The sequence below is a fragment of the Nomascus leucogenys genome, chromosome 8 (assembly GCF_006542625.1).
Source record: "Nomascus leucogenys isolate Asia chromosome 8, Asia_NLE_v1, whole genome shotgun sequence".
Classification (NCBI taxonomy): Eukaryota; Metazoa; Chordata; class Mammalia; order Primates; family Hylobatidae; genus Nomascus; species Nomascus leucogenys.
The window spans coordinates 16299145-16320926 of NC_044388.1; the positions used below are offsets into that span (position 1 = coordinate 16299145).

Below are 21782 nucleotides of genomic sequence, written 5' to 3' on the forward strand. Positions count from 1 at the left end.
CCTGAAAAGGCAGCTGGGTGGTCTCCTAAAGGGACATCATATCTTGTGGCCTTCCTGGCCCGGATGATGGATGGTCCTGGCCTCTGCACCCGAACCAGCCTGGACCAGCTGCTCAGGCGTGCGAGCAAGGCAGTTACCCAGGGCCTGCACTCGAAAGGGCCCGCATTTGGTATAATGCTCTGCTTTTGCTGTCTTGAAAGTGTTAATAATTTTTAACAAGGAATGCACATTTTCATTTTGCACTGGGCCCCATAAATTAGGTAGCTGATCCTTGAATCTATGGTATCTATCAGGGTTCCATGCTGGACAATGACTAAACCCAGTAAATGCCCTCACCTTAGAAGTGAGAATTCAAGGGACTGGGTGTCGGCCTTTGGGGTGACAGAAAAGCAACCAGGGCCAGGAGGAGTGACAGGGAAAATGCTGGGTCAGACCCCCAGGCTTGCCAGAGTCGTGACAGGGGTTCAGGTCCTCGAATGATCTCCTAGGCAGTTGCCGAAATTGGTTCCTCAGCTCAACTGAACCCTCTGTCTTTTTTGCTTCCTGAAAACTAGCCTCACTGACCATGGGAGAAAGGAGAGGTACAGAACTTGAAGTGAGGTTATCACTCAATCTCAGGGCATGTCCCTGCCTAAATTTCATCTGGCTCTTAGCCAACTACTATATGAACTTGCACTCTGTCACCCTGGTCCCAGCAATGCAGCTGTTGCAGAATCGAGCCTCTTGAGTGCTGTAGGTGTGAGAAACACAACTACAGAGCTGGGACCAATGGTTACCCCATTCCTGCATTAGTTCTGCTCATTACTGTAAGGATTTCCACCTAGATTTTTATTTTAGTTTACCAACTGGGTTGAACCATATGAAAAAACTGATTTTATATATCAAAAATTGTCAGATAATTGCAATTTCCTGTTTTCAGCTAATATTATTCTTACCAAGAGCCAATTGTGTGTGTATACAAACACACGCACACCACACACAAACCGGATTTGATGGGGGGGGCGGGGGACAGGCAAAGGGTGGAGAATTTGAAAACAACCAAATGACTCCAAAGGAAGTGGGGGAGAGGTTGACGTACAGACCCATCCCAGTTATTCCACGCCTTCCCTGTGACTCAGATCCCCTTTATCATGCTGCCACCACCCAAAGGCAAAAGGAGTTTTCCTCTGCCCATGCATGATCTCCTGTACCTTCTTGGCATCTCTGCCCGTGCTTCCTCCCCACCTGTCATCTTAGTCTCCAGCAGTTCCCCTGTTCCCCTCCACCATGCCCGCAGAGTGGTACTCACTTGAAGTGGTGCACAGTCTAATGGCGCACGGCTTCTGGAGAGAGAGTGAGGTGGGTGCATCGCTGCCTCTTGGCCAGTGAGGATGCCTGACACCTGTCGATGACTAAGACCTGATGCAGCCTCCCTTCACTCAGCCCAGAGAGACAGGAGGCATGGGTCTGCCTGATGAGGCCCTTCTTCCTGGCCTCATTGTCACCACTCTTGCCTCCCAACCCCTACTCTCAGGGATGGGCAGATGTTAGGGATATTCTCCCCACTTACCCTACTGCTCCCCTCTGGGCCTAGAGATTAGGTGCCTATTTTTCAGTCTGAGATCTTAGTCCAGACATACACGCATCATACAGCAAGGACTCCAGGAGTGCAAGAAAAATGAGTACCAGGCTGGCTTATAGAGTCTCAGATGGACTCGAGGCAGAAGTGGAGAGGGCTGGAGCTCTAGTCCCTCTCCCTTGCATTGACTCTGCTGCCTGCCTCTTTCACCCAGGCTCTCTCTTTCAATCAATCAATCTCCATGTTTGTTCCTATTTCTCTCTTGCTTACTGTGTTTTCTCCCTTGCTCTTTTATTTATTTATTTATTTATTTTATTTATTTATTTATTTTTTTGAGACGGAGTCTCTCTCTGTCCCCAGGCTGGAGTGTGCAGTGGCACAATCTCGGCTCACTGCAAGCTCCACCTCCCAGTTTCACGCCATTCTCCTGCCTCAGCCTCTGGGGTAGCTGGGATGACAGGCGCCCGCCACCATGCCTGGCTAATTTTTTTTTTTCCTGTTTTTAGTGGAGATGGGGTTTCACTGTGTTAGCCAGGATGGTCTCCTGATCTCATGATCCACCCGCCTCGGCCTCCCAAAGTGCTGGGATTACAGGCATGAGCCACCGTGCCCGGCCCTCTCCCTTGCTCTTATTCAAGCATTTATCTAGACATCCTAGTCTGTACAGTGGACTTGTTTTCTTATGTCATTCAAATTGCAATTATCTCTAAAGTAGAACTTACATCAAATTCATATCTCATTCTGTTGTACATAATAGTTATTTACTTAAAATTATATGTAAGTAAAATGTATATAGGCTGCCTCAAAGTACAGTGGCTAAGAGGACACGCCTTTGAGGCAAGAAAGACCTAGGTTCAAAACCCAGCCAAGCAACACACCAGTCCATCCCCAAGCAGGTTATTTGCCATTCTGAACCTCAGTTTCCTCATTGAAAATGGGGTTGATAATACTTCTTACATGAAAGGCTTCTTGAAGGAGTACATGAGACAATGCAAGTAAAGTGCTTAGAAAAGTTTCTGGCACATGGTAGCACTTGGTAAATATTAGCCATTGTTTTCAATGTAATACAATAAGTATTTCAAAAAAGTTTACATTGATACTCCGAAGTCAAGCAAAGAATAATTTTATTATATAAATAATAACTTGCAGGTAATCCTTAGGGATTATTTTACACAGTAGAAACAGCAATGAATTAGGAGACAGAAGACCCGGTTCGGGTTCTGGCTCCACCATTTGCTGACTGTGTGACCAGGAGCCTGATTGTTAACTTCACTGAGCCTACTTCCTAGGGCTGGAGAACAAAAACATATTTAAAACTGTTTTGTAGTTATAAAGAACTATACACATTTAAGTTAAACATGATTTGTTTACTTCATAATTGTGTAATTTCATTCTTAAATTCATGTTTCATGTAGCGTTTTAATATATGTGCTAATTTAAACCTAATAAATGTACATATGGGCATATCTGTATGTGAATATGCATAAACATCTTTTGTAAAGTCTGGAAGAAAAGAAACTATAGGCAGTAGTTACTTCTAGGGACAAGATTAAACTGGTGAGGAAGGAAATTGTCCCATCTTACTTTGTATCCTCCTGAAAAGGCAATGAGGTTGTGGATAATCTTTTCAAGTAATAATGTTGATATTGTGAGTCAGAAAAGCATTTTTTTTTTTTTTTGAGACAGAGTCTTTCTCTGTCGCCCAGGCTGGTGCAGTGGCACGATCTCAGCTTACTGCAACCTCCAACTCCCAGGTTCAAGCATTCTCCTGTCTCAGCCTCCTGAGTAGCTGGGATTACAGGCACGTGCCATCATGCCCAGCTAAGTTTTGTACTTTTAGTAGAGGCGGGGTTTTGCCATGTTGGCCAGGCTGGTCTCAAACTCCTGACCTCAGGTGATCCACCTGCCTCGGCCTCCCAAAGTGCTGAGATTACAGGAGTGAGCCACCACGCCCAGCCAGAAAAGTGTTATTTAAAAAAAATAAATGAATAAAAATAAAAATAAATAAAACTACTCTCACTGCCTTTGAATAAATATTTGAAATGCATGTTAAAACTTATGTCTGCAATCAGTAACTTTTCATTCCTCTAATACTCAGCAGTGAGCATCAGCTCTGTGCAAAGCACCCTGAGAAAAGCATATGCAAGTCAGACATGAATTGTGTCTGAGATTACACTGTGTTAGACCAGATAAGACACTTATCATATAAAAAGCCAAAATATAAGAAGAAAGTGGTCAGTGTGCCCAGTGCACAATAAATGCTAAAGAAATACTTACTAGATAAATAGTGCAGTGGTGCAAGTAGGCAAAGAGATGGATGAATTAATGGATGGATGGATGGATGGATGGATGGATGGTGGTAGTACCATGGAAGAGGGGAGTCAGAGAAGAAATAGATCTCCTGCAGTTGAGGGAATTTAGGAAAGCTTTGTGGAGAAGGTAGCCTTTTGAAACAAAGGCCAGATTTGAACATCTGGAGATTAGAAGACGAGTTAGGACAGTACCTTATGGTGATGACATTCTGTCATTTCGATTTTCTTTTTCCTTCTCTCTCTTCTTTTCAACTAAGGGTAGGGCTGGTGTGTTTGGAAACATTTGGGAACTTTTTATCTTTTTTTTTTTTTGGTTGTCACAATGTCTGGGATGGTGGGGGAGGTACCAGAGAATACCGCTACATTTAGTGAGATGTTGGCCAGGGTTAGTAAATATACGGCAAAGAAGAATTGTTCTATCCAAAACTCTGATAGTGATCACATTGAGAAATACCAGTAAGTGAGAGAAGCATCATAAATAGATCATTACAATGTCATTTAAAAAAATTGCTGACATAGATATCTTTACAAGTTTTCTGCTTTTGTCAGCCGGTTCAGTTGATGTGATCTCCCTTCTAGGCAAAGGAGCAGGGAAGTAAGATTGCAAAAGCCCATGATGGGGCGGGGAGCAGTGCTGAGCAGACAGAGGACTAGTCTACGGAGATTGAACTTTGGTCTTCAGGAAAAGGGGGCCCAATCAAGGCTTGTAATTAGGGGAATAATCTTGTCATATCTGTTCTTTAGGGAATATTAAACCTCTAATTTTTGAGCCTGTTATGAAGCCAAAATGTGAAGTGGTAACAAGTTTATTTTTTAGAGCTTCACCCTGGCTTTGCTTCAGAAAGCAGAAAGAGTTCATTCTATATTTTTTAAACATTCTCCTTTAAATTTTTTAAATTTAAATTATAAAATATTTAATAATTTGAAAGACAAATTATTCAACAAATTATGCTGAAACAATGGTTTTCCATTTAGGAAAAAACAACAACCCAATTTAGGGTTTCAAGAATTAAACATGAAAAAATTGTTAAAGGTGTTAGAAGGAAATGTAGTTGAATACTTTAGGATATTTGAGGTAGAAGAAGCCTTCTTAAGTAGTTACAAAAGCCAAGAAGCAGAAAGTACAAAAATAGATCAACAAAATTTCTACATGACAAAAATATAAATTTAAAAGAATAGAAGGTATTCATAACACGTATAAAAGACAAAAAAATGTTCTAGATAACCCGTAAAACCTCTATAAATTAATAAGACAATATAACCCCAATAGAAAAATAGGCAGTGAGTACCATCAGGTGATTCATAGAAAAAAGATGGAAGACCTGAAAACATGATGATGGCGGGTATTTCAGGCTGACTTTCCCTACTTCCTATGCTGCCGCCTTGCAGCTTGCCTCACTGCATGCTGGAGCCTGGAAAGCCACAGCCTACAGCGTCCTGGCTCCCTAAGAGCTGAGCTTCTGCCTGTGACCTGGTTTCTCTTGATTGGATGTACCCTCAAGAGACCTACTAACTCCACTGGCAGACAGAGTTGAGAAGGTCCTTGTTTTTAGTGTTTTGATTGGGGTTATTTTGGTTTTTTTGTTTGTTTGGTTTTGGTTTTTTCCCTGCATTAACAACAGCAAAGACCTCAGTGTCTAGCTCCAGTCTCCAGCTTCTTGGGCGTTGTGGCCAGGACGTAGAGCATCTACCACACAGCTGAGGCAGTATGGTTCTGGAGACCAGGTATGGCTGAGGCTTCCTGGTTTCCGATTGCCGAGCCAGGAGTTGGGGCGCAGCTTCCCGAATCCCCAGCTTCCCGGTCATGAGGGAAGGGAAAGCTCCCTCGGTGGGTCCGTTCTGAGCTGGAGTTCTGGGAGTCAGTCCTCGAAGCTCATCCTGAACTTGCTATTCTACCTTATCTGACAAAATGTTAAACACTCAATTCCCTATATTAAATCACTTTCTACATAAACTAAGGGAGTGGCTTCTGTCATTTCTAGCTGAACTCTGACACCTCACTAATAAAGAAATTCAAACTAAACCAGCAATGCTATATTATTTCTCATTCATTACAAAGTCAACACTTAAAAAGACTGACAAAAGTCAACATTGGTGAGGATGTGGGGAAATGGGAAATGGGTTGTCTCAGAAAGCCTTTTTTTTTTTTTTTTTTTTTTTTTTGAGACAGGGTCTTGCTCTGTCACCCAGGCTGGAATGCAGTGGTGCAATCACAGCTCACTGCACCCTTGACTACCCGGGTTCAAGCGATCCTCCCACCTCAGCCTTCCAAGTAGCTGGGACTACAGGCACAAGCCACCAAGCCGGCCTAACCTTTTTTTTGTATTTTTAGTAAAGGAAGAGTTTCCCTATGTTGCCCAGACTGGTCTCAAACTCCTGGGCTCAAGTGACCCACCTGCCTCGACCTCCCAAAGTGCTGGGATTACAGGCATGAGCCACCGTGCTCAGCCTGGAGAACCATTTTGAAGGCAGTTTAGCAGTATTTATCCAAGTGTAAAATGTGCATCTCATCCAACCCAGCAATCCCACCTCTAGGTATCTGTCAAAGAGACATACTGGTACATGTCCTTAAGGCAACATTTCTCAAGGATATTAAATGCATCATTGTGAGTAATGGAAAAATAATACTAAGTAGCTGAAATGCCCATCAAGAGGGAATATTTAAGAAATTATTATACAACCATGCTTTGGCATGTTCTGCAGTAGTCAAAGAATGAGGCAGAGCTCCAAATACTAATATGGAAAGATCCCAGACACATTTCCAAGTGAAAAATAAGCTGCAAAACAGCACGCATAGTATTATATCATTTATGTTTAAAAACACATGTCACAAAAATATATATTTCTGTCTAAACACAAGTATGTCTAAATAAACTCAGTTCAGGAGAGACACAAGCCAAGCAATGCTGGGGAGTGGGGAAGGTGAGATGAGGAGGGGCTCATGCCTGGGTTTTGCTTGTACTCTATGTGTCTGTACTATTCATATGTTTGAATATTTTACAATAGGAATATATTCATATACAGTCATGTGTCACTTAATCACAGGGATATGCTCTGAGAAATGTATTTGCATTACTAGGTGATTTTGTTGTTATGCAAACATCACACAGCACAGTTACATAAACCCAGGTGCTGGAGCCTACTACACACCTAGGCTCTATGGGATAGCCTCTTACTCCCAGGCTACAAACCTGCACAGCATGTTACTGTACTGAATACTGTAGGCAATAGTAGCACATGGTAATTACTTGTGTACCTAAATATATCTAAACATAAAAAGGTACAGTAAAAATATGGTATTATAATTTTTTTTTTTTTTTTTTTGAGACGTAGTCTCACTCTGTCTCCCAGGCTGGAGTGCAGTGGCGCGATCTCAGCTCATTACAACCTCCACCTCCCGGGTTCAAGCGATTCTTGTGCCTCAGCCTCCCGACTAGCTGGGATTACAGGCGCAAAATACGTTTTTGTATTTTTTTTTTAGTTGAGACGGGGTTTCACCATGTTGGCCAGGCTGGTCTCAAACTCCTGACCTCAGGTGATCAGCCCACCTTGGCCTCCCAAAGTGCTGGGATTACAGGCTTGAGCCACCACGCCTGGCCTTGTATTATAATCTTATGGGATCACCATTGTATATGCAGTCTATCATTTACCAAAACATTGTCATGCAGTGCATGACTGAAGTATATGATTGCATTAATGCATAGATTACTAGGTTGTAAAATGCTATAGGGACAAGATCCTAACTTTCAAATGTCTAAGCAAAGGATATGTATTTATCTCTCTGTGTATCGGGCAAGAGAGAGAGGGAAAGGAAAAATGACAAAATGGAACATTTGTTGGATCTAGGCGGAGTGATATGGCTGTTCACTGTATCATTCTTACAACTCTTCTGTATTTTTTAATTTTTTCATAACATAAAGTTGAAAATAAAAACATATCAAATACACATCATTGGACACACACATACTTTTCCTGTGCATGCAGATTTTTCCAGATGTGAGAGCAAAGCCTGTGACTTGCTCAGCTGCAATTATGGCCAAAAGGCGTTGGCAATCTCTCCTTGTCCGTTTCCTAGAGTAAGCATCACCTCGCTCCTGTGGCCAGTGTCTTTAGAAATCTGCAGAGGCCTCACTGTATACTAAAGAAGGTGGACAGCCCCTCCACAAGGCATGGTCTGGGCCCAGCCTGTTGGGGAACAGAGGCCTAGCTGGCCTTCTGCCCCTCTTCCTGCAGAGGCAGCAGAGCCCATGGCCCCCTTAGGGCACCTTTGCCATCAAATATGCCCCCTAACGTGTGTTTGGATGCTCCCTGGTGACAGTGCACGGGGCTGTTGCACTCGGCATCCCTATGTGTTCATGTTCATCCCTATGAACATGCCCCCCATGTGTGTTTGGACTTTCCCTGGTGACGATGCCACGGGTCTGCTACCCCTGGCGTCCCTATGAAGGGCCAGGTGACCCTTGGCAAGAAGAGAAGCTGCAGGCCCCTTCAGGGCCACACTAGGGATCTCTGAAAGATTCCATTCACTGGAGCTGCTATTCACAGACCCCTCACTTGCTCCTCAGCCTGGTGTTTATTTTTGAGATAGTAGTTTGAGGAAAATGGGGAAAAATAAATTGCAAAAAAAGGAATTGGAATTTTAATGAGAACCATCTGGAGTGTTTTCCAAGGGTGTAATGTTTGGTACAAGAAAGTAATTCCTTAGCTCAAATGAGGAGAAGAGAAATGAAGGAAACTGTTATATTGTGCTTACTCACCCCCTAACTCAAAAAACGACGCTGAGCAGAACCACCTAAACGCACGAATCACACACCAATGAGGGTGTAGTGGGGGCTTTGGAGCAGGAGAACCCGAGATTGTGGCTCTGACTTTCCGCAGCAAGGAGAAATGTTTTTCCTCTGCCAAAGAGACTTTGAGAGATGCGTTGTGGTGGGCCTGGGGCCAGTGCCTGGAATTTGGGTAACCATGGAAACAGACCTGCGGGTGACAACAAACACAAGATGGAATTTCAGCATTAGCAGCCAGGGCAGAGGAATGGGAAAGTTCGGGGAAAGTTCTTTTTTTTTTTTTTTTTAAACCCGGGGGAATAGGGGAATGAGGGAATGAGGGGAGGTACAAGGAAAGTCTCCGTGCTCTGAAAAAGCACTCTCGCCCAGCACCCCAGTGGAGTCACAGTAAGCCAGATTCTCCAGAAGTCCCTATTTTCACTCTACCTATTTTCTTCATGTATTTATAGCCCATCGCATTCCACCAAGGATTCCATAGGGATCTAAAAGCACTTCCCAAGGGGTCTCAGGACACAATTAGATCCCTGTCCTTGGGCCAGCTGGTGACAGGATGCAACATAAACACATATTGTGAAGACAGCCACTCTTCTGGTGCATCTCAGTTCATCCTCACAACAGCCCTGCGGCCCAGGAGGGCAGGTCCCCCCCACCTTACCTCTGGGAAAAAGGAAACTTAGAGAGCCAAGAGCACCCTGAATGTGAGGAGCCGGCTGCCCCAGCTGAAGCCCAGCCTCCTTGCACCATGCCATTATACCTATAATCTTTATTCTGGGAAAATGTGAATAATTATGGTAGCCAAAAGAGGTGCAAAACCCTACATCAACCAGTGTGCAAAGGCCAACTATCTGTGTGGCTGCAGAAGTAGGCATGTGTTTCTGCTTCAAGGACATTTGATTGAATGGGAAAGGATTTATGCGATGGGAGAAATAAATTTTTACAGAGTTATTAGGCATAAAAATTAAAGAAAAGAAACCATGGACTCTAGAATTTTCTTCTCTGAGGTTTTTGGAAGTGGAATAGCTGACATCCATTTAGATGCCAGAACAAATCAGAGCCTGAGATTGAAAGAAGCATAAAAACATCCACTACAGAATCCTTCCTTTGCAGATGGGGAAACCAAAACAGAATTGGGACTGGAGGCTGGGTACGGTGGCTCACTCCTGCAATCCCAGCACTTTGAGGGGCCAAGGTAGGGTGATTGCTTGAGGCCAGGGGTTCGGGACCAGCCTGAGCAACACAGCAAGACCCTACCTCTACTTTAAAAAACGAAGAAGAAAATAAAATTAGTGGGGTGTGGTGGCATGGGCCTGTAGTCCCAGCTACCCAGAAGCTGAGGGAAAATGACTGTTTGAGCCTAGGAGTTCAAAGGTTCATGCCACTGCACTCCAGCCCGGGTGACAGAACACAAACTTGTCTCAAAAAGAAAAAGAAAAGAAAAAATCTTGGGACCGGAACCTGCAGTCCTGGCTAGAGGCACGAGGTACTTTTCTTAACAGGATGTCCCAGGAGGGAGCCCAGAAACAAGCCCATGGGTCTATGTCTTGGAGTCTGATTGGCAGGGTTAAAATAGGAGGCTGAAACAGCCATTTTAGAGAAGAGGATAGTTTTGTCTGAGATCAGAAAAGGAAAAAAAAAAAATTGCATAATGCACTGACATTCTTCAAAACTGAGATCTAGTTTCACTGTTATGACCATCGGTAGTTAAGAAGAAGCCTCTGTTCTAAACAGAGAGACTCAACAGTTAAGAATTTAGCAAAAAAGATAGTTTGAAATCAGCAAAGTTACATAACTTTGTTTCAAGAAATCCTCTAGAAACTTCATTAGCAAAAAATGCCCCTAAATAAGCCAACAGGAAATAAGAAGTGCAGGAATTTCTGGAAATGGGAGGGTTTTTTTTTGTTTGTTTTTAAAGGGAAAAAAAAGTTTTTAAGGAAGACAGAAGCCCTGACCCACATAAAGATAGGGTTTCAGTAAAACTAATTTGAGACCAAGAGGGAAAGTGTAAGACTCTCAGCAATGAAGTGAGTGCCCAGGCCCTGAGGGCTTTGTGTGTGCTGCTGAAAACAAACAGCAGCCCCCTAACACAGGCTCAAGCAAGGGAGCCGATTTCACACCAAAGACAAAACTTCATTCACTGAAACACAGCAAATCTGCATGAAATTTTCCATAGCCCTATTGGAGTTTAACTGCAGAGAAATTTAAAAATTGTTTCACAGAAAACCAAATATCACATGTCCTTACTTATAAGCGGAAGCTAAATATTGGGTACACATGAACATAAAGATGAGAACAAGACACCAGGGACTGTAAAAGGAGGGAGGGAGAGACAGGGGCAAGGGCTGAAAAACTTCCTATGGGGTACCATGTTCACTGTCTGGTGTGATGGGATCAACAGAAGCTGAAACCTCAGCATCGTGCAATATGCCCTTGTAACAAACCTGCACATGCACCTCCCAAATCTGAAATAAAAATGGACTTTTTATTTGTTTGTTTTTGAGACAGAGTCTCCCTCTGTCACCAGGCTGGAGTGCAGTGGCGTGATCTTGGCTCACTGCAAGCTCCACCTCCCGGGTTCAAGCGCTTCTCCTGCCTCAGCCTCCCGAGTAGCTGGGATTACAGTTGCGCACAACCACGCCTGGCTAATTTTTGTATTTTCAGTAGAGATGGGGTTTCACCATGTTGACCAGGCTGGTCTCGAACTCTTGACCTCATGATCCACCCGCTTCAGCCTCCCAAAGTGCTGGGATTATAGGCGTGGGCCATTGTGCCTAGCCAAAAATTGACATTTTAAAAAGAGAAATAAAAATAAAATTTGTTTCAGCTTTTAGCATTCCAGGAATACTTGCTATTTATACTGAAGTAATTGATTTTCCCTAAAGCTCTGTTTTGTAACCTTTTATCTTGAAAACCTAAGGGGTGAGGGAAGGAGGAGAGTGTAATTCACTTTCTCAATAAATGTTTTTGACAAATTACGAGATGCCAGGCCCTGAACAAAGTGCTGCCATCATTTCTGATTATTGCCCCTTGGGCTTAATACAATATCTGAGTTTTTAATATTAAAATGCAACGTCTGCTGTGACCCTATAAGCCTCCCATAAAATGTTGAGTTTTCTACCTTCTAACACTGTTAAGCACTATGCAAGCCTAAAGAGGCCACTGCCCATTCCTAATGAGAATCTTCTGTCTATGATTCATGGATTAACCCCTATAAATGGCTTCATGTACATGCCCAAAATATGTGGATCCACAAGAGGCTGAGAGTTTCATGTAAGTATGTATCTGCTCGTGAGAAAGTGTGTGTGGGAGGGAAGGAAGGAGTAGAAACTGTTTTCATTTTAAAAAGCCAGAGGGGCAAACAGAAAAGTATTCGTAGACATCACTAAAGGGATGAGTTTATAGGGCAGAAAGAGGAAAGGAGCCAACACATTTCCAAATCATAACCCCTTTAATAACCCCATGGAGAAGCCATGGGCTGATCATTATGCTGAGAGAAAGGTCCCCATTGCTGTTGTTCTCCACACCTGTACATCCAGCAATACCAGCCTGAGTTGAAAAGGGCCTTGGAAGACAGCATCTCAATCCAGGGTGCCCAGAGGTTTGTCATGAGAAGTGTCCTCCAGGCAGAAGTGTTTCTTTCTGATCGATTCCAGATCATACCGACTGGATGAGCAGAAGCCTGAGTCCAGACATGTTCTGGGTGAGGAGCACCCTGCAGACCTCTCCTGTCCCGTCACTGGCCTGCCCCATGGTTTTCTTCTGGGTTTCACGAGAAGAAACATCGGAGCTATTGCTCTAACATTCAATATTGTGTGAAATTAAAGAGTATCACTTCTGGCCAGGCGTGGTGGCTCACGCCTGTAATCCTAGCACTTTGGGAGGCCGAGATGGGTGGATCACCAGACTGGTTCGAGACCAGTCTGGCCAACATGGCGAAACCCCGTCTCTACTAAAAACACAAAAATTAGCCAGGCATGGTGGTGGGCGTCTGTAGTCCCAGCTACTCAAGAGGCTGAGGCAGGAGAATCACTTGAACCTGGGAGGCGGAGGTTGCAGTGAGCTGAGATCGCGCCATTGCACTCCAGCCTGGGCGACAGAGCAACATTTGGGTCTCAATTTAAAAAAAAAAAAAAAAAGTATCACTTCTGTTTTGCCAAAATGCCTGTGTGCAGCTGGAGTTTTCAACAATAATTCTGATGAATACTGTGAACCAGAATATATCTAACTCCACTTTTTATTGTGCAATCAACTACAGATATCCAATAAAGAAACCTGTATCAAGGAAATAGGTACGATGTAATATCATTGTATCATTAAGATGCTTTTGGTTGCAAGTAATCTGAAACCCAACTAAAAGAAGCTCAAACAATAGGGAGGTTTCTTATTTCATATGAGCAACCCAGCTGTAGGGTTGGTGAATTCAGCAGCTAAACGACATCACCCAGATCTCAGGTTCTTGTCCCTGTTTAAGATTGTGTATTCCGCAGCTCTCAGCTTGCTCCCCTCATGATTACGAGATGGTGACCACATCTTTGGGCAATATATCCTCATATCAGAGCAGAAATGGGATTATCTTTTCCCTCTGGCTCAGGGATAAGCAGATGGCCAAATCCGAGCCAAAGATAGCTTAGTGGGGAAAGTGAAACAGAGGCAACCATCCCACCCCCACCACATGCACACGCATGCTCACTTACACAACACACACACACACACACCCCTGGATGGATATAGCCATGAAGGCTGCCAGTAGCCATCTTGGAACTATGTGGTGAGTGCATACTTGAGAATGACCCAACTGTTCAAAGGAGAGAAGAACCAAACCAAGGGACAAGATGGAACTGGATATGAATGTCCTATTGAACCCACATATGCCCTTGGACTTTTTAGTTACATGGGCCAAGAAATTCTTTGACCAGACTTTCTGTCACTTGCAACTCTGAGAATTTATTCATACAACTTATATGTCAAAATTAAAAATTGCCAACCCTAGACTCCAATGTTTTTTTTTCTTTTTAAAAATTACTGTCTGGGACATTCTGTAATATATCTGACCAGTACTCTTTAAAACTATTGAGGTCATACTAAAGAAAGACTGAGAAATGGCCACAAAATGAAGGAGACCCAGAAGCCATGATAACTAAATGCAATCCTGGATTGGATCCTGGAACAGAAAAAGAATTTCAATGAAAAAACTTGGAAAATCCAAATAAAGTCTTTAATTTAGTTAATAGTACTGGACCTGCGTTAATTTTTTAGTTTTTAGCAAATGCACTATTGTCACTTAAGATGTTAACATTGAGGAAATCTGGGTGAAGGATAACATTAGGGGAAGTTATCTATCTTTGTAACTTTCCTGTGAACCTAAAATTATTCCAAAATTTTAAATATCTTACTGGTCACTGATACTCCAAAGTCCGGTAACCATGCAACTAGTCTGACTTCAATTCACAGATAAAAATGCTAAGTCTCAAAGAGGTTAAGGGACTTGTCTGTGGCACCTGGTGTTTCATGTCAGAGCTGAACTTGGGATCCAGGTCTTATCACCTGGATGCACAGCTCACAGTGAAGCCCAGAGATCCAGGAGTCTTTCTCAAAAGATTTAGTGCCTATGGAAACAGCTCCTCGCTAAACACACTGCATTCCCTTACTGCTCACCATATTAGCTCTGGACTACTACATCTCAAAGTCCACTTTTCACATTGATAAATTACATAATTATAGCAGTTCGGGAATGTGCTTTAACATCACGCAAAAGGAATTTGCACGAGAAATTTACACTACCATATGGTGAACGGATTAACATTAACCATAAATAGAAACCATCACATTCCCTGGTCCCTGCTTCATACGAATTAAGCGTTTTCTGAAAAGCAATACATGAAAAATATCCGTGCAGAATAAACTCAAGCCACAATATTTTTAAAGAGAGATTTTGAAGAGGTTATAAGTCAAATAACATAGGTGGGAGCGAACATTAGAGTCTGGAAAAAACTATACTAGATGACTCAAGAATTGGTTCTAGTAATGACAGACACTGATGTCAAAGACTCATTTGTAAAGTTTGGATAAAATGTGTTTCATAAAATTTGAAGGAAAAAAATCAGAATAAGCCTCAGGTCTCTGAGAATAATCTTCTTTATCACCATGAATTCCTTCATGTCTGATTAGAGTTTAATAATACAGCTTTGGGGTGGGACAGTATTCCTTAATTTGAGGAAATGGGAGATTCTTCTGATCTACTTGCTTTCCCCAAAACCATACCAGTCCTATCCTGCAGGATCCCCTCCCTGTAATGCTTCTGTCATCTTTGCCAGGCCACCCTGTGCTGGGCACAGTGTCAGCCTCAGATGTTAGTTCCCTCCTCTCCTTCTTTTCCCCACCCAATAATTATTCCTCTTCCATCCTGTGAGCACTAGCCCCTCGGGCAGAGCCCAGGCATCCTGCTGGAATGCTGATTACAGAATGTCAGAACCCAGGGGATCCCTGAGAAACACAGCCTGAGATCTGCTAATTAGCACCCTTCCCTGTAATTGCTGGTGACTATTGGAATTATCTGATCAGAGCTATGACAGTATTTCCCCTTCCTTGGCATAGAGATGATTTAGGAAGCACATCTTGATAGAGGAAAAAGCCATAATTTCTGATGTTGGCTATACTGTCCCTCATTAGCTAATGGTTCTATGACAGAAGATAAAAAATGATCTTGACAGGCAGGAATAATGTGTCCCAAATTGCAAAATGTAATTTAGAAAGAATGTAGGCAGTGCCCTACAGTTAGATTTCAGAAGTGCCCTGCAGCAGCTCAGGAGGTGGCCTGTGATGGCAGCAAGAGCTGAGGCCCAGGCTTCAGGAGTGCCAGATCCCATCCCAGCAAGTCTCGGATCGACTGGCCATGCTTGCACAAATGACTAGCTTCACTGGACTACAGTTTTCCCATCTGGAAAGTGAGAATCTCAAATGGGTGATTTTTCATGTACTTCCCAAATTAAAAACAATTCTTTGCCAACAGTAGGAGGATAATGCAATAAATCCTCATGATAGAATATCAGGCAACTATTATAAGTCCTATGTTTCCCAAGAATAATTGATAACCTGAGAAAGTGCTTACTACATCATGTCAAATTAAAATAAAAGTAGGGGGGGAAATTAAATATGGATTATGGTTCAAAGGTTGCTAAGAGAAATATATGCCTGAGAGAGAAAAAAGACTAGAAGGAGGTGCAAAAAGTATTAGCAATGTTAACCATGGGTGACTTATTTTTTATTATTCAAGGCACTTAAAATTGTATGTATGATTACAAAGGCAGTAAGTGTTGGATTAGAAATTCCAATCATGCATGAGTATAAAAAGTAAAAATTAAAGTTTCTCCTCTCACTTCCATGGCCATTCCCTAGTTGTAACCTCTATTAACATTGTGAAATAAATAACATTTCACCAGGTATGAAGCTGAATTTCCTAAAAACCTCCTTTGTTTCAGGCAGTCTGCAAAGAGAAGCTAGAGACATAGTTAATTCTTCTTAGTAGTAGTAGTAGTAGTATTTTTTTTTTTTTTTTTTTTTTTGAGACAGGGTCCGGCTCCATCACCCAGGCTAGAGTGCAGTGGCGCCATCACGGCCCATTGCAACCTCCACCTCCCAAGCTCAAACCATCCTCCCACCTCAGCCTCCCACACAGCTGGGACCACAGGGGTGCACCACCACAGCTGGCTAATTTTTTTGTATTTTTAGAAGAGATGGGGTTTCTCCATGTTGCCCATGCTGGTCTCAAACTCATGAGCCCAAAGCAATTTGCCTGCCTCAGCCTCCTAAAGTGTTGGGATTACATACATGAGCCACCAGACCCAGCCTAATTCTTATTTTTTTCACTGTAACTTAATGACTTTCCTAAACTACCTTCAATAAATACATTGTTTTTCTAACAATAAATAAAGGATGACATTTCTATAAGGCGGGTTTCTAATGAAGCAGAATTGAGAGATATAGTGAACTTCCCAAAACAAAACTGCCACAAGTGTAAATAGGTAGGGATGGGACCTCTGGCCGGGATGCTGTGCTCAGTTAAATGACCAAAGAGGAAAAGGGTTAGAGGTTTATGGTATAAGAGGTGCTGGAGCACGTCCTGGCCCAGCCTTTCTAGGTGGTGGAGAGGCTGGCAGAGTGAATCGGAGGAACTATATCTTGTGAAGGTAGGAAAAGCTGGAGTGTCTCCTGAGACCAGACTATGAAAGAGAACACCAACCTTGAAAAGCAGGTACCATGACATGTTACACTGGGAAAGCCAGGACAAACACATTCCTACAAAATAAATTAATTTCTTTTTCCAAAAATGAAACAACAGACATGATTTTGTTCTCCCCCGACTCCCCTGTGCATTCAGAGTGCCTAGATTTTGGTCCCTAATAATAAGGAAATATCGGGGAGGGTTTGGCACATCCTCTAGTTGTTGCCAGAAGGTGAGGATGTTTTCTGGGATGTTTGAGGCAGTGCTGATAGAACAAGGAGCTGGCTTGTAGGGCCTCCCACAGGCTGAGCTGGGACTCTGAGCATCAAATGGGGAATCATAAATGTAACTGGTTCAAACAGTTCAGGCTTATGAAAAGCCAGAGGACAATAATACTCAAGAAAAAGTTAATATCGAGACTACAAATGACCTGGTTAAAATTAAAAAAAAAAAATGAATATGATACAATAGATTATTTTTAAAGTAATTTTAATAGATATGAAAGAGAGAGACTTTGTGTGCATACTTATATACACACATACACATATCCACACACCTAGGTACACATACATAGGGTTATTTTATTTCTCCTGTTAAGCAGATATTTATAAAGTAAAAATAAGTTCTTCAAGTGTAAATTTTTTTAAAAAACAGAAATTGTGACTAAGCCAAGGAAAGCCGGAAAAGTAAGTTGCTGTTCCAAGAACAAGACCCACTGACTGGGACCAGAGGCCACAGAGAGAGCCTCGTGGGAAGAGGCCCAAAATTGGCCAGCCAGGGTGGTCACTCACAGTAACCAGTTACAAAGAAGTCAAGTGTGGGTTCCAAGATAGCAAAGGAATCAAATGTCCTGAAGATGACGCTGACTGGCCCAACTCGACCTCAAGCTACTCATAAAGTTACACCTGCAGGGATCCTAACCAAGCCCAGGAACCACAGTGGCAGGGCACAGGGTCAGGGAACCAGTGTGCAAACCTTAGGGGTCAATCATTTCTGGAAAGACACCTCCCTTCTGAAAATTAAAATCTACACCAATTCCAGGGAACTAAAAATTAAGCTAAATTATCAAAGGGCTTCAGCCTCAGCCTGACCCCCAGAGACTGGGATTTAAGGTACAAGTTCCTGGTCCTGCTCAAGAATTAATAGCTCACATCCCACAATCTTGGCTACTCTAAATGATCGATCGTTTTTTTCCTTTGGGGGTGGAAATCCTAGGAAAAGAACTTAAATGAGAAATTAGAATAAAAGAAAGAATAAGGATACAAGCAGATAAAATAAATAAATCTAGGTACTAGCACTTTAATAAATGGTTTCAACATAAGTTTAATAACTAGTTTTATAATCACTGTGATATTTGGGTTGTTTTTAAAAGTATTTGAAGCTTTTAAGAAAATCTGATATAATGGATTTATAATTTTAGAATATGATAAATATCTAGAAGATTAATAATTTGCAATCAATTGGAAGCTTTTAATAAAATAAAGAAGTTTTGATTTATAATTGTGTGAATATTGTGCAAACATGTTGAGAAATATTTAAAGTTAATGGAATGCTAATTATTTGATAAATTTGGAACATTAATGAATCATTAAACGAGTGCAAGCGTAGTAATTCTTCATCATCCTCAAAAGCCTTCAAACATTAAAGACTGGTTTATGCACATGCTTGGAAGCCAGATATAGCCATACTTTGTTAAGGACACCATTGGCTGAATTACACCAGGATGTGGGGAAGGAGAGGAGTGGAAAATCCACCTCCATCCTAACCAGAGGAACCCCTGCCACTGCCATAGGCAGCCCCCTGAACAGAAGGCTCAGTCTCAACTGGTCAAGTTTTTAAATGTGACCAGTGGTGTGACACCCTTCTGTGGTGAGGGTGGCAGCAGAAACAGCAACAGCAACAGCATGGAAACTTCATACATCTCAGAAGCATCGGATGTGATGCCTGATCTCTGGCTTCTGGAATAGGTCTGAGTTCTACTTGCACCCCAAACACCACGCAGTGTTTGTACCCAAGACGAAACACAGTAAACATAACTTAACAGCTTGGATACTTCTTGGTGTCCCAGCAGGGTAGACCCCAGGAAGGAGGAAAAGATGAGTTGGGATTGGAGACTTGAAGTCTTCCATTGGAATACTGCATGAAGAAATATGATCTTTTTTTTTTTTTTTTTGGATTTGTAGTATTTTAATACAGTTCCAATCAGTGTGTCTGGTTCATTTCAGTTCCTTCACTGCCAAACCAGGGGGCAGGGACTGCTTCAGTTTCTCTGCCTTTTCTTTGTCAGTGATGACCAGGGTGTAAAGGTATCTGCTGCATCGAACTTTAAATTTCACGTTGTCCTTATTTTTCTTGATCTTGACAGATTTGGCATCCTTTCGTCGGGCTGTGAGCAGGAAGTCCTTAATTTCTTCAATTTTCCGAGGCATGGCGACGAGGCGCTCTGGGCGCTGGCGTGGACCGGGACCTTTCTCACCCGCGTATCACCCTAGAGAAACTCACAGCAGGCTGCAACCGGGAAAAAAGAGGAAATATGATCTTAATTGTACCCAAGCTGCCGAAATGGGAAATATTGGTTACTTTTAAATCTGTGGCTCAGTTGAAGTGCTGTTGTTTTATCCCCAAGGTGTCTATTCACTTTTATCTCCAGCTAGCTATACCCCATTTCTCCTCCAGGGGACCCCCTCTCCTTCATGCTCGGTACCACTCTGTTCCTGAAGCAGTTGTTCCCTTCCCCCTGCTCTACCACGGGAATGTAGTCTGGACTGGCCAATCAGAGCATCGCATTTAAACTCTGATGTGAGCCTCGTGCTCTGGGGACAACCAAGTGGGAGGCTAGAATGAACCCAACACAAAGGAAGGCTGAGCCAAAGACTGGGAGAACCAGCCTCTGAATTTTGACTGTCCTGGTGCATGGACTTTTCAGTTAGATGAGCCCTTAAGTTCCCCTGTTGACTTAAACCAATTTGACTTGGATTTTCAGTCATTTCTTAATGAAAAAATCCTAAGAGATATAAGTGTATCTGAGGGCTTCTAAATATCTGGAAAGTTCACCAGGGAGAACAGCTGAGGTGATGTTATCCCGGGGAAGAGAAGACTCTAAGACTACAAGCTAACTCTCCTCAAATATCATGCTAATGAATGTTACTGGAAGATAAACTCAATAGGTAGATGAGTTTTCTAATAACTAAAGTTGTCCAACAAAGGAACCACCTTCTTCAGAAGGAGATGAACTCCCCAGCCAAGGATGGACAACCAGCTGACAAGGACACTGGCACTGAGATTCATTCACTGGGTGGGAAGCCTGAATTTCAAATGACTCTTGACACAAACAGTTAACAAAAGGTAGGAGGAGAAAAACATCACTAGGGAAAATAAGTGGAGGTGCTACAAAACTCTGCAAAACCCTAGTTTAACCAATGAGAATCTTTGGTGTAGTTTTTTGAATCAGACTTGATCTATAGCCCCCTGCTGTTTAGCAAGAGAGTTAACGTGGAAGTCAGAGATATCACTGGGAAGAGAAAAGGCCTAAACACTTCTCTCTCACATAACATGAACTGTTTAAATGGGGATTCTGTAGCTGTGGTGGAATGCCAAGTTTGCAAAACCACTCAGCCACCATGATAATGAAATATTATAGAAGGGACCGCCAGAAGCTTGGCGGGAATGAAGAATTCTAGATACACCTGCATATATGTGTGATTGTGGAAGTGACCAACACTGTCTCAGATCTCACAGCCTATAGTCAATCAGCCATTTCTACATAAACAGGCCCCTGGTGTTAAGTGCCTAGAGATTGAAAGAGGCATAGAATTGCTGATGTTTTCATTAGTTTGTGAGTTTGCTTATCATCACGTAATCTGGCCCCTTCTACTTCTCTGTCCTGTCCTCTCCCCAAGTCCATTGCACTTCAATCACTTGGACCTTCCTTTGATTCCTCAAACACGTGTAGCTCATTTCTACCTCAGCTCTTGCTCTTCCCTCTATAGGGAGAGTGCTACCCCTACATCTTTGTGTGGCTAGCTTTTTGGGGTTGTTCAGGTATTAGCTCAAATGGCACCTGTTTGGTGAAGAAGTGCAAGAAGTTAGTGCCTTCTTGCACTACTTCCTGACTACCAATCCAAATTAGCAAACCCCTCCCTAACCCATGTCTCCAGCCAAAGAGAACCCATCCTCTCCATCACATTATCTTGTCTTATTGTCTTCCTGGAACTCACTACTATCAGAAGTTGCTTTTTCCTTTTATTTGCTGCTAGTTTATTTCCTTGTCTTTTCTCTACATTAAAGCACAAGCTCTACAAGAACAAGGGTCATGTGTTTTTTTACTGCTGCATCCTCAGCTCTTAGAGCAATTCCTGGCACATGGAACACATGTCATGTATGTTTGTTGAATGAATATACTATTTCCTGCCTTGATCTTGGAGAACTTTTCCTTCTATATAATGTTTTCTGGAAGACAGACAGAGTACACAAGTGAGTGAGACTCAGATAGACAGACTCTTTTGTTGAAAAGGCTCATCCCTGGTCTGGTAACTTGCCCTTTAGTTGTCTCAGTGTCCTGAGGTAACCAGGTGGGAAAGAAACACAGGACTTTATCCAGAGCCCGGCCCCCTCTGTGAGCACATATAATACATTCCGCATGAGCCAACTAACCCTATTTTTCGAAGGAGCCATGGCTCAGCAACAACCATCTCCCAGCTTACTGCCTTTTCAGCAAACAGTTTCTGTTTTGTTCCTTGGTGAAGATATAAGAGTAGAAAAGTCCTCCCTTTTCACTCTGTGAAAGCCCAGTGTGTTAGTGCCTTCTTGCACTACTATAAAGACATGCCTGACACCAGGTAATTTATAAAGAAAAGTTTAATTGGCTTAAGGTCCTGTGGGCTGTACAGGCTTCTGCTTCTGGGGAG

The 21782-nt window shown here is 42.6% G+C and overlaps 1 protein-coding gene across 1 annotated transcript; it reads right to left on the minus strand.

The window, feature by feature from the left end:
- Positions 1-19031: 19031 nt before the first annotated feature.
- Positions 19032-19410, minus strand: LOC100597101 (60S ribosomal protein L38). Its single transcript, XM_030816799.1, has one exon. It carries the CDS (start codon positions 19302-19304, stop codon positions 19092-19094), a length of 213 nt encoding a protein of 70 aa, XP_030672659.1. The 5' UTR covers positions 19305-19410; the 3' UTR covers positions 19032-19091.
- Between the last annotated feature and the right edge of the window lie 2372 nt (positions 19411-21782).

Bases quoted from the DNA above. Each gene is read 5' to 3' on its own strand.
- LOC100597101 (XM_030816799.1), bottom strand. From the start codon at position 19,304: ATGCCTCGGAAAATTGAAGAAATTAAGGACTTCCTGCTCACAGCCCGA.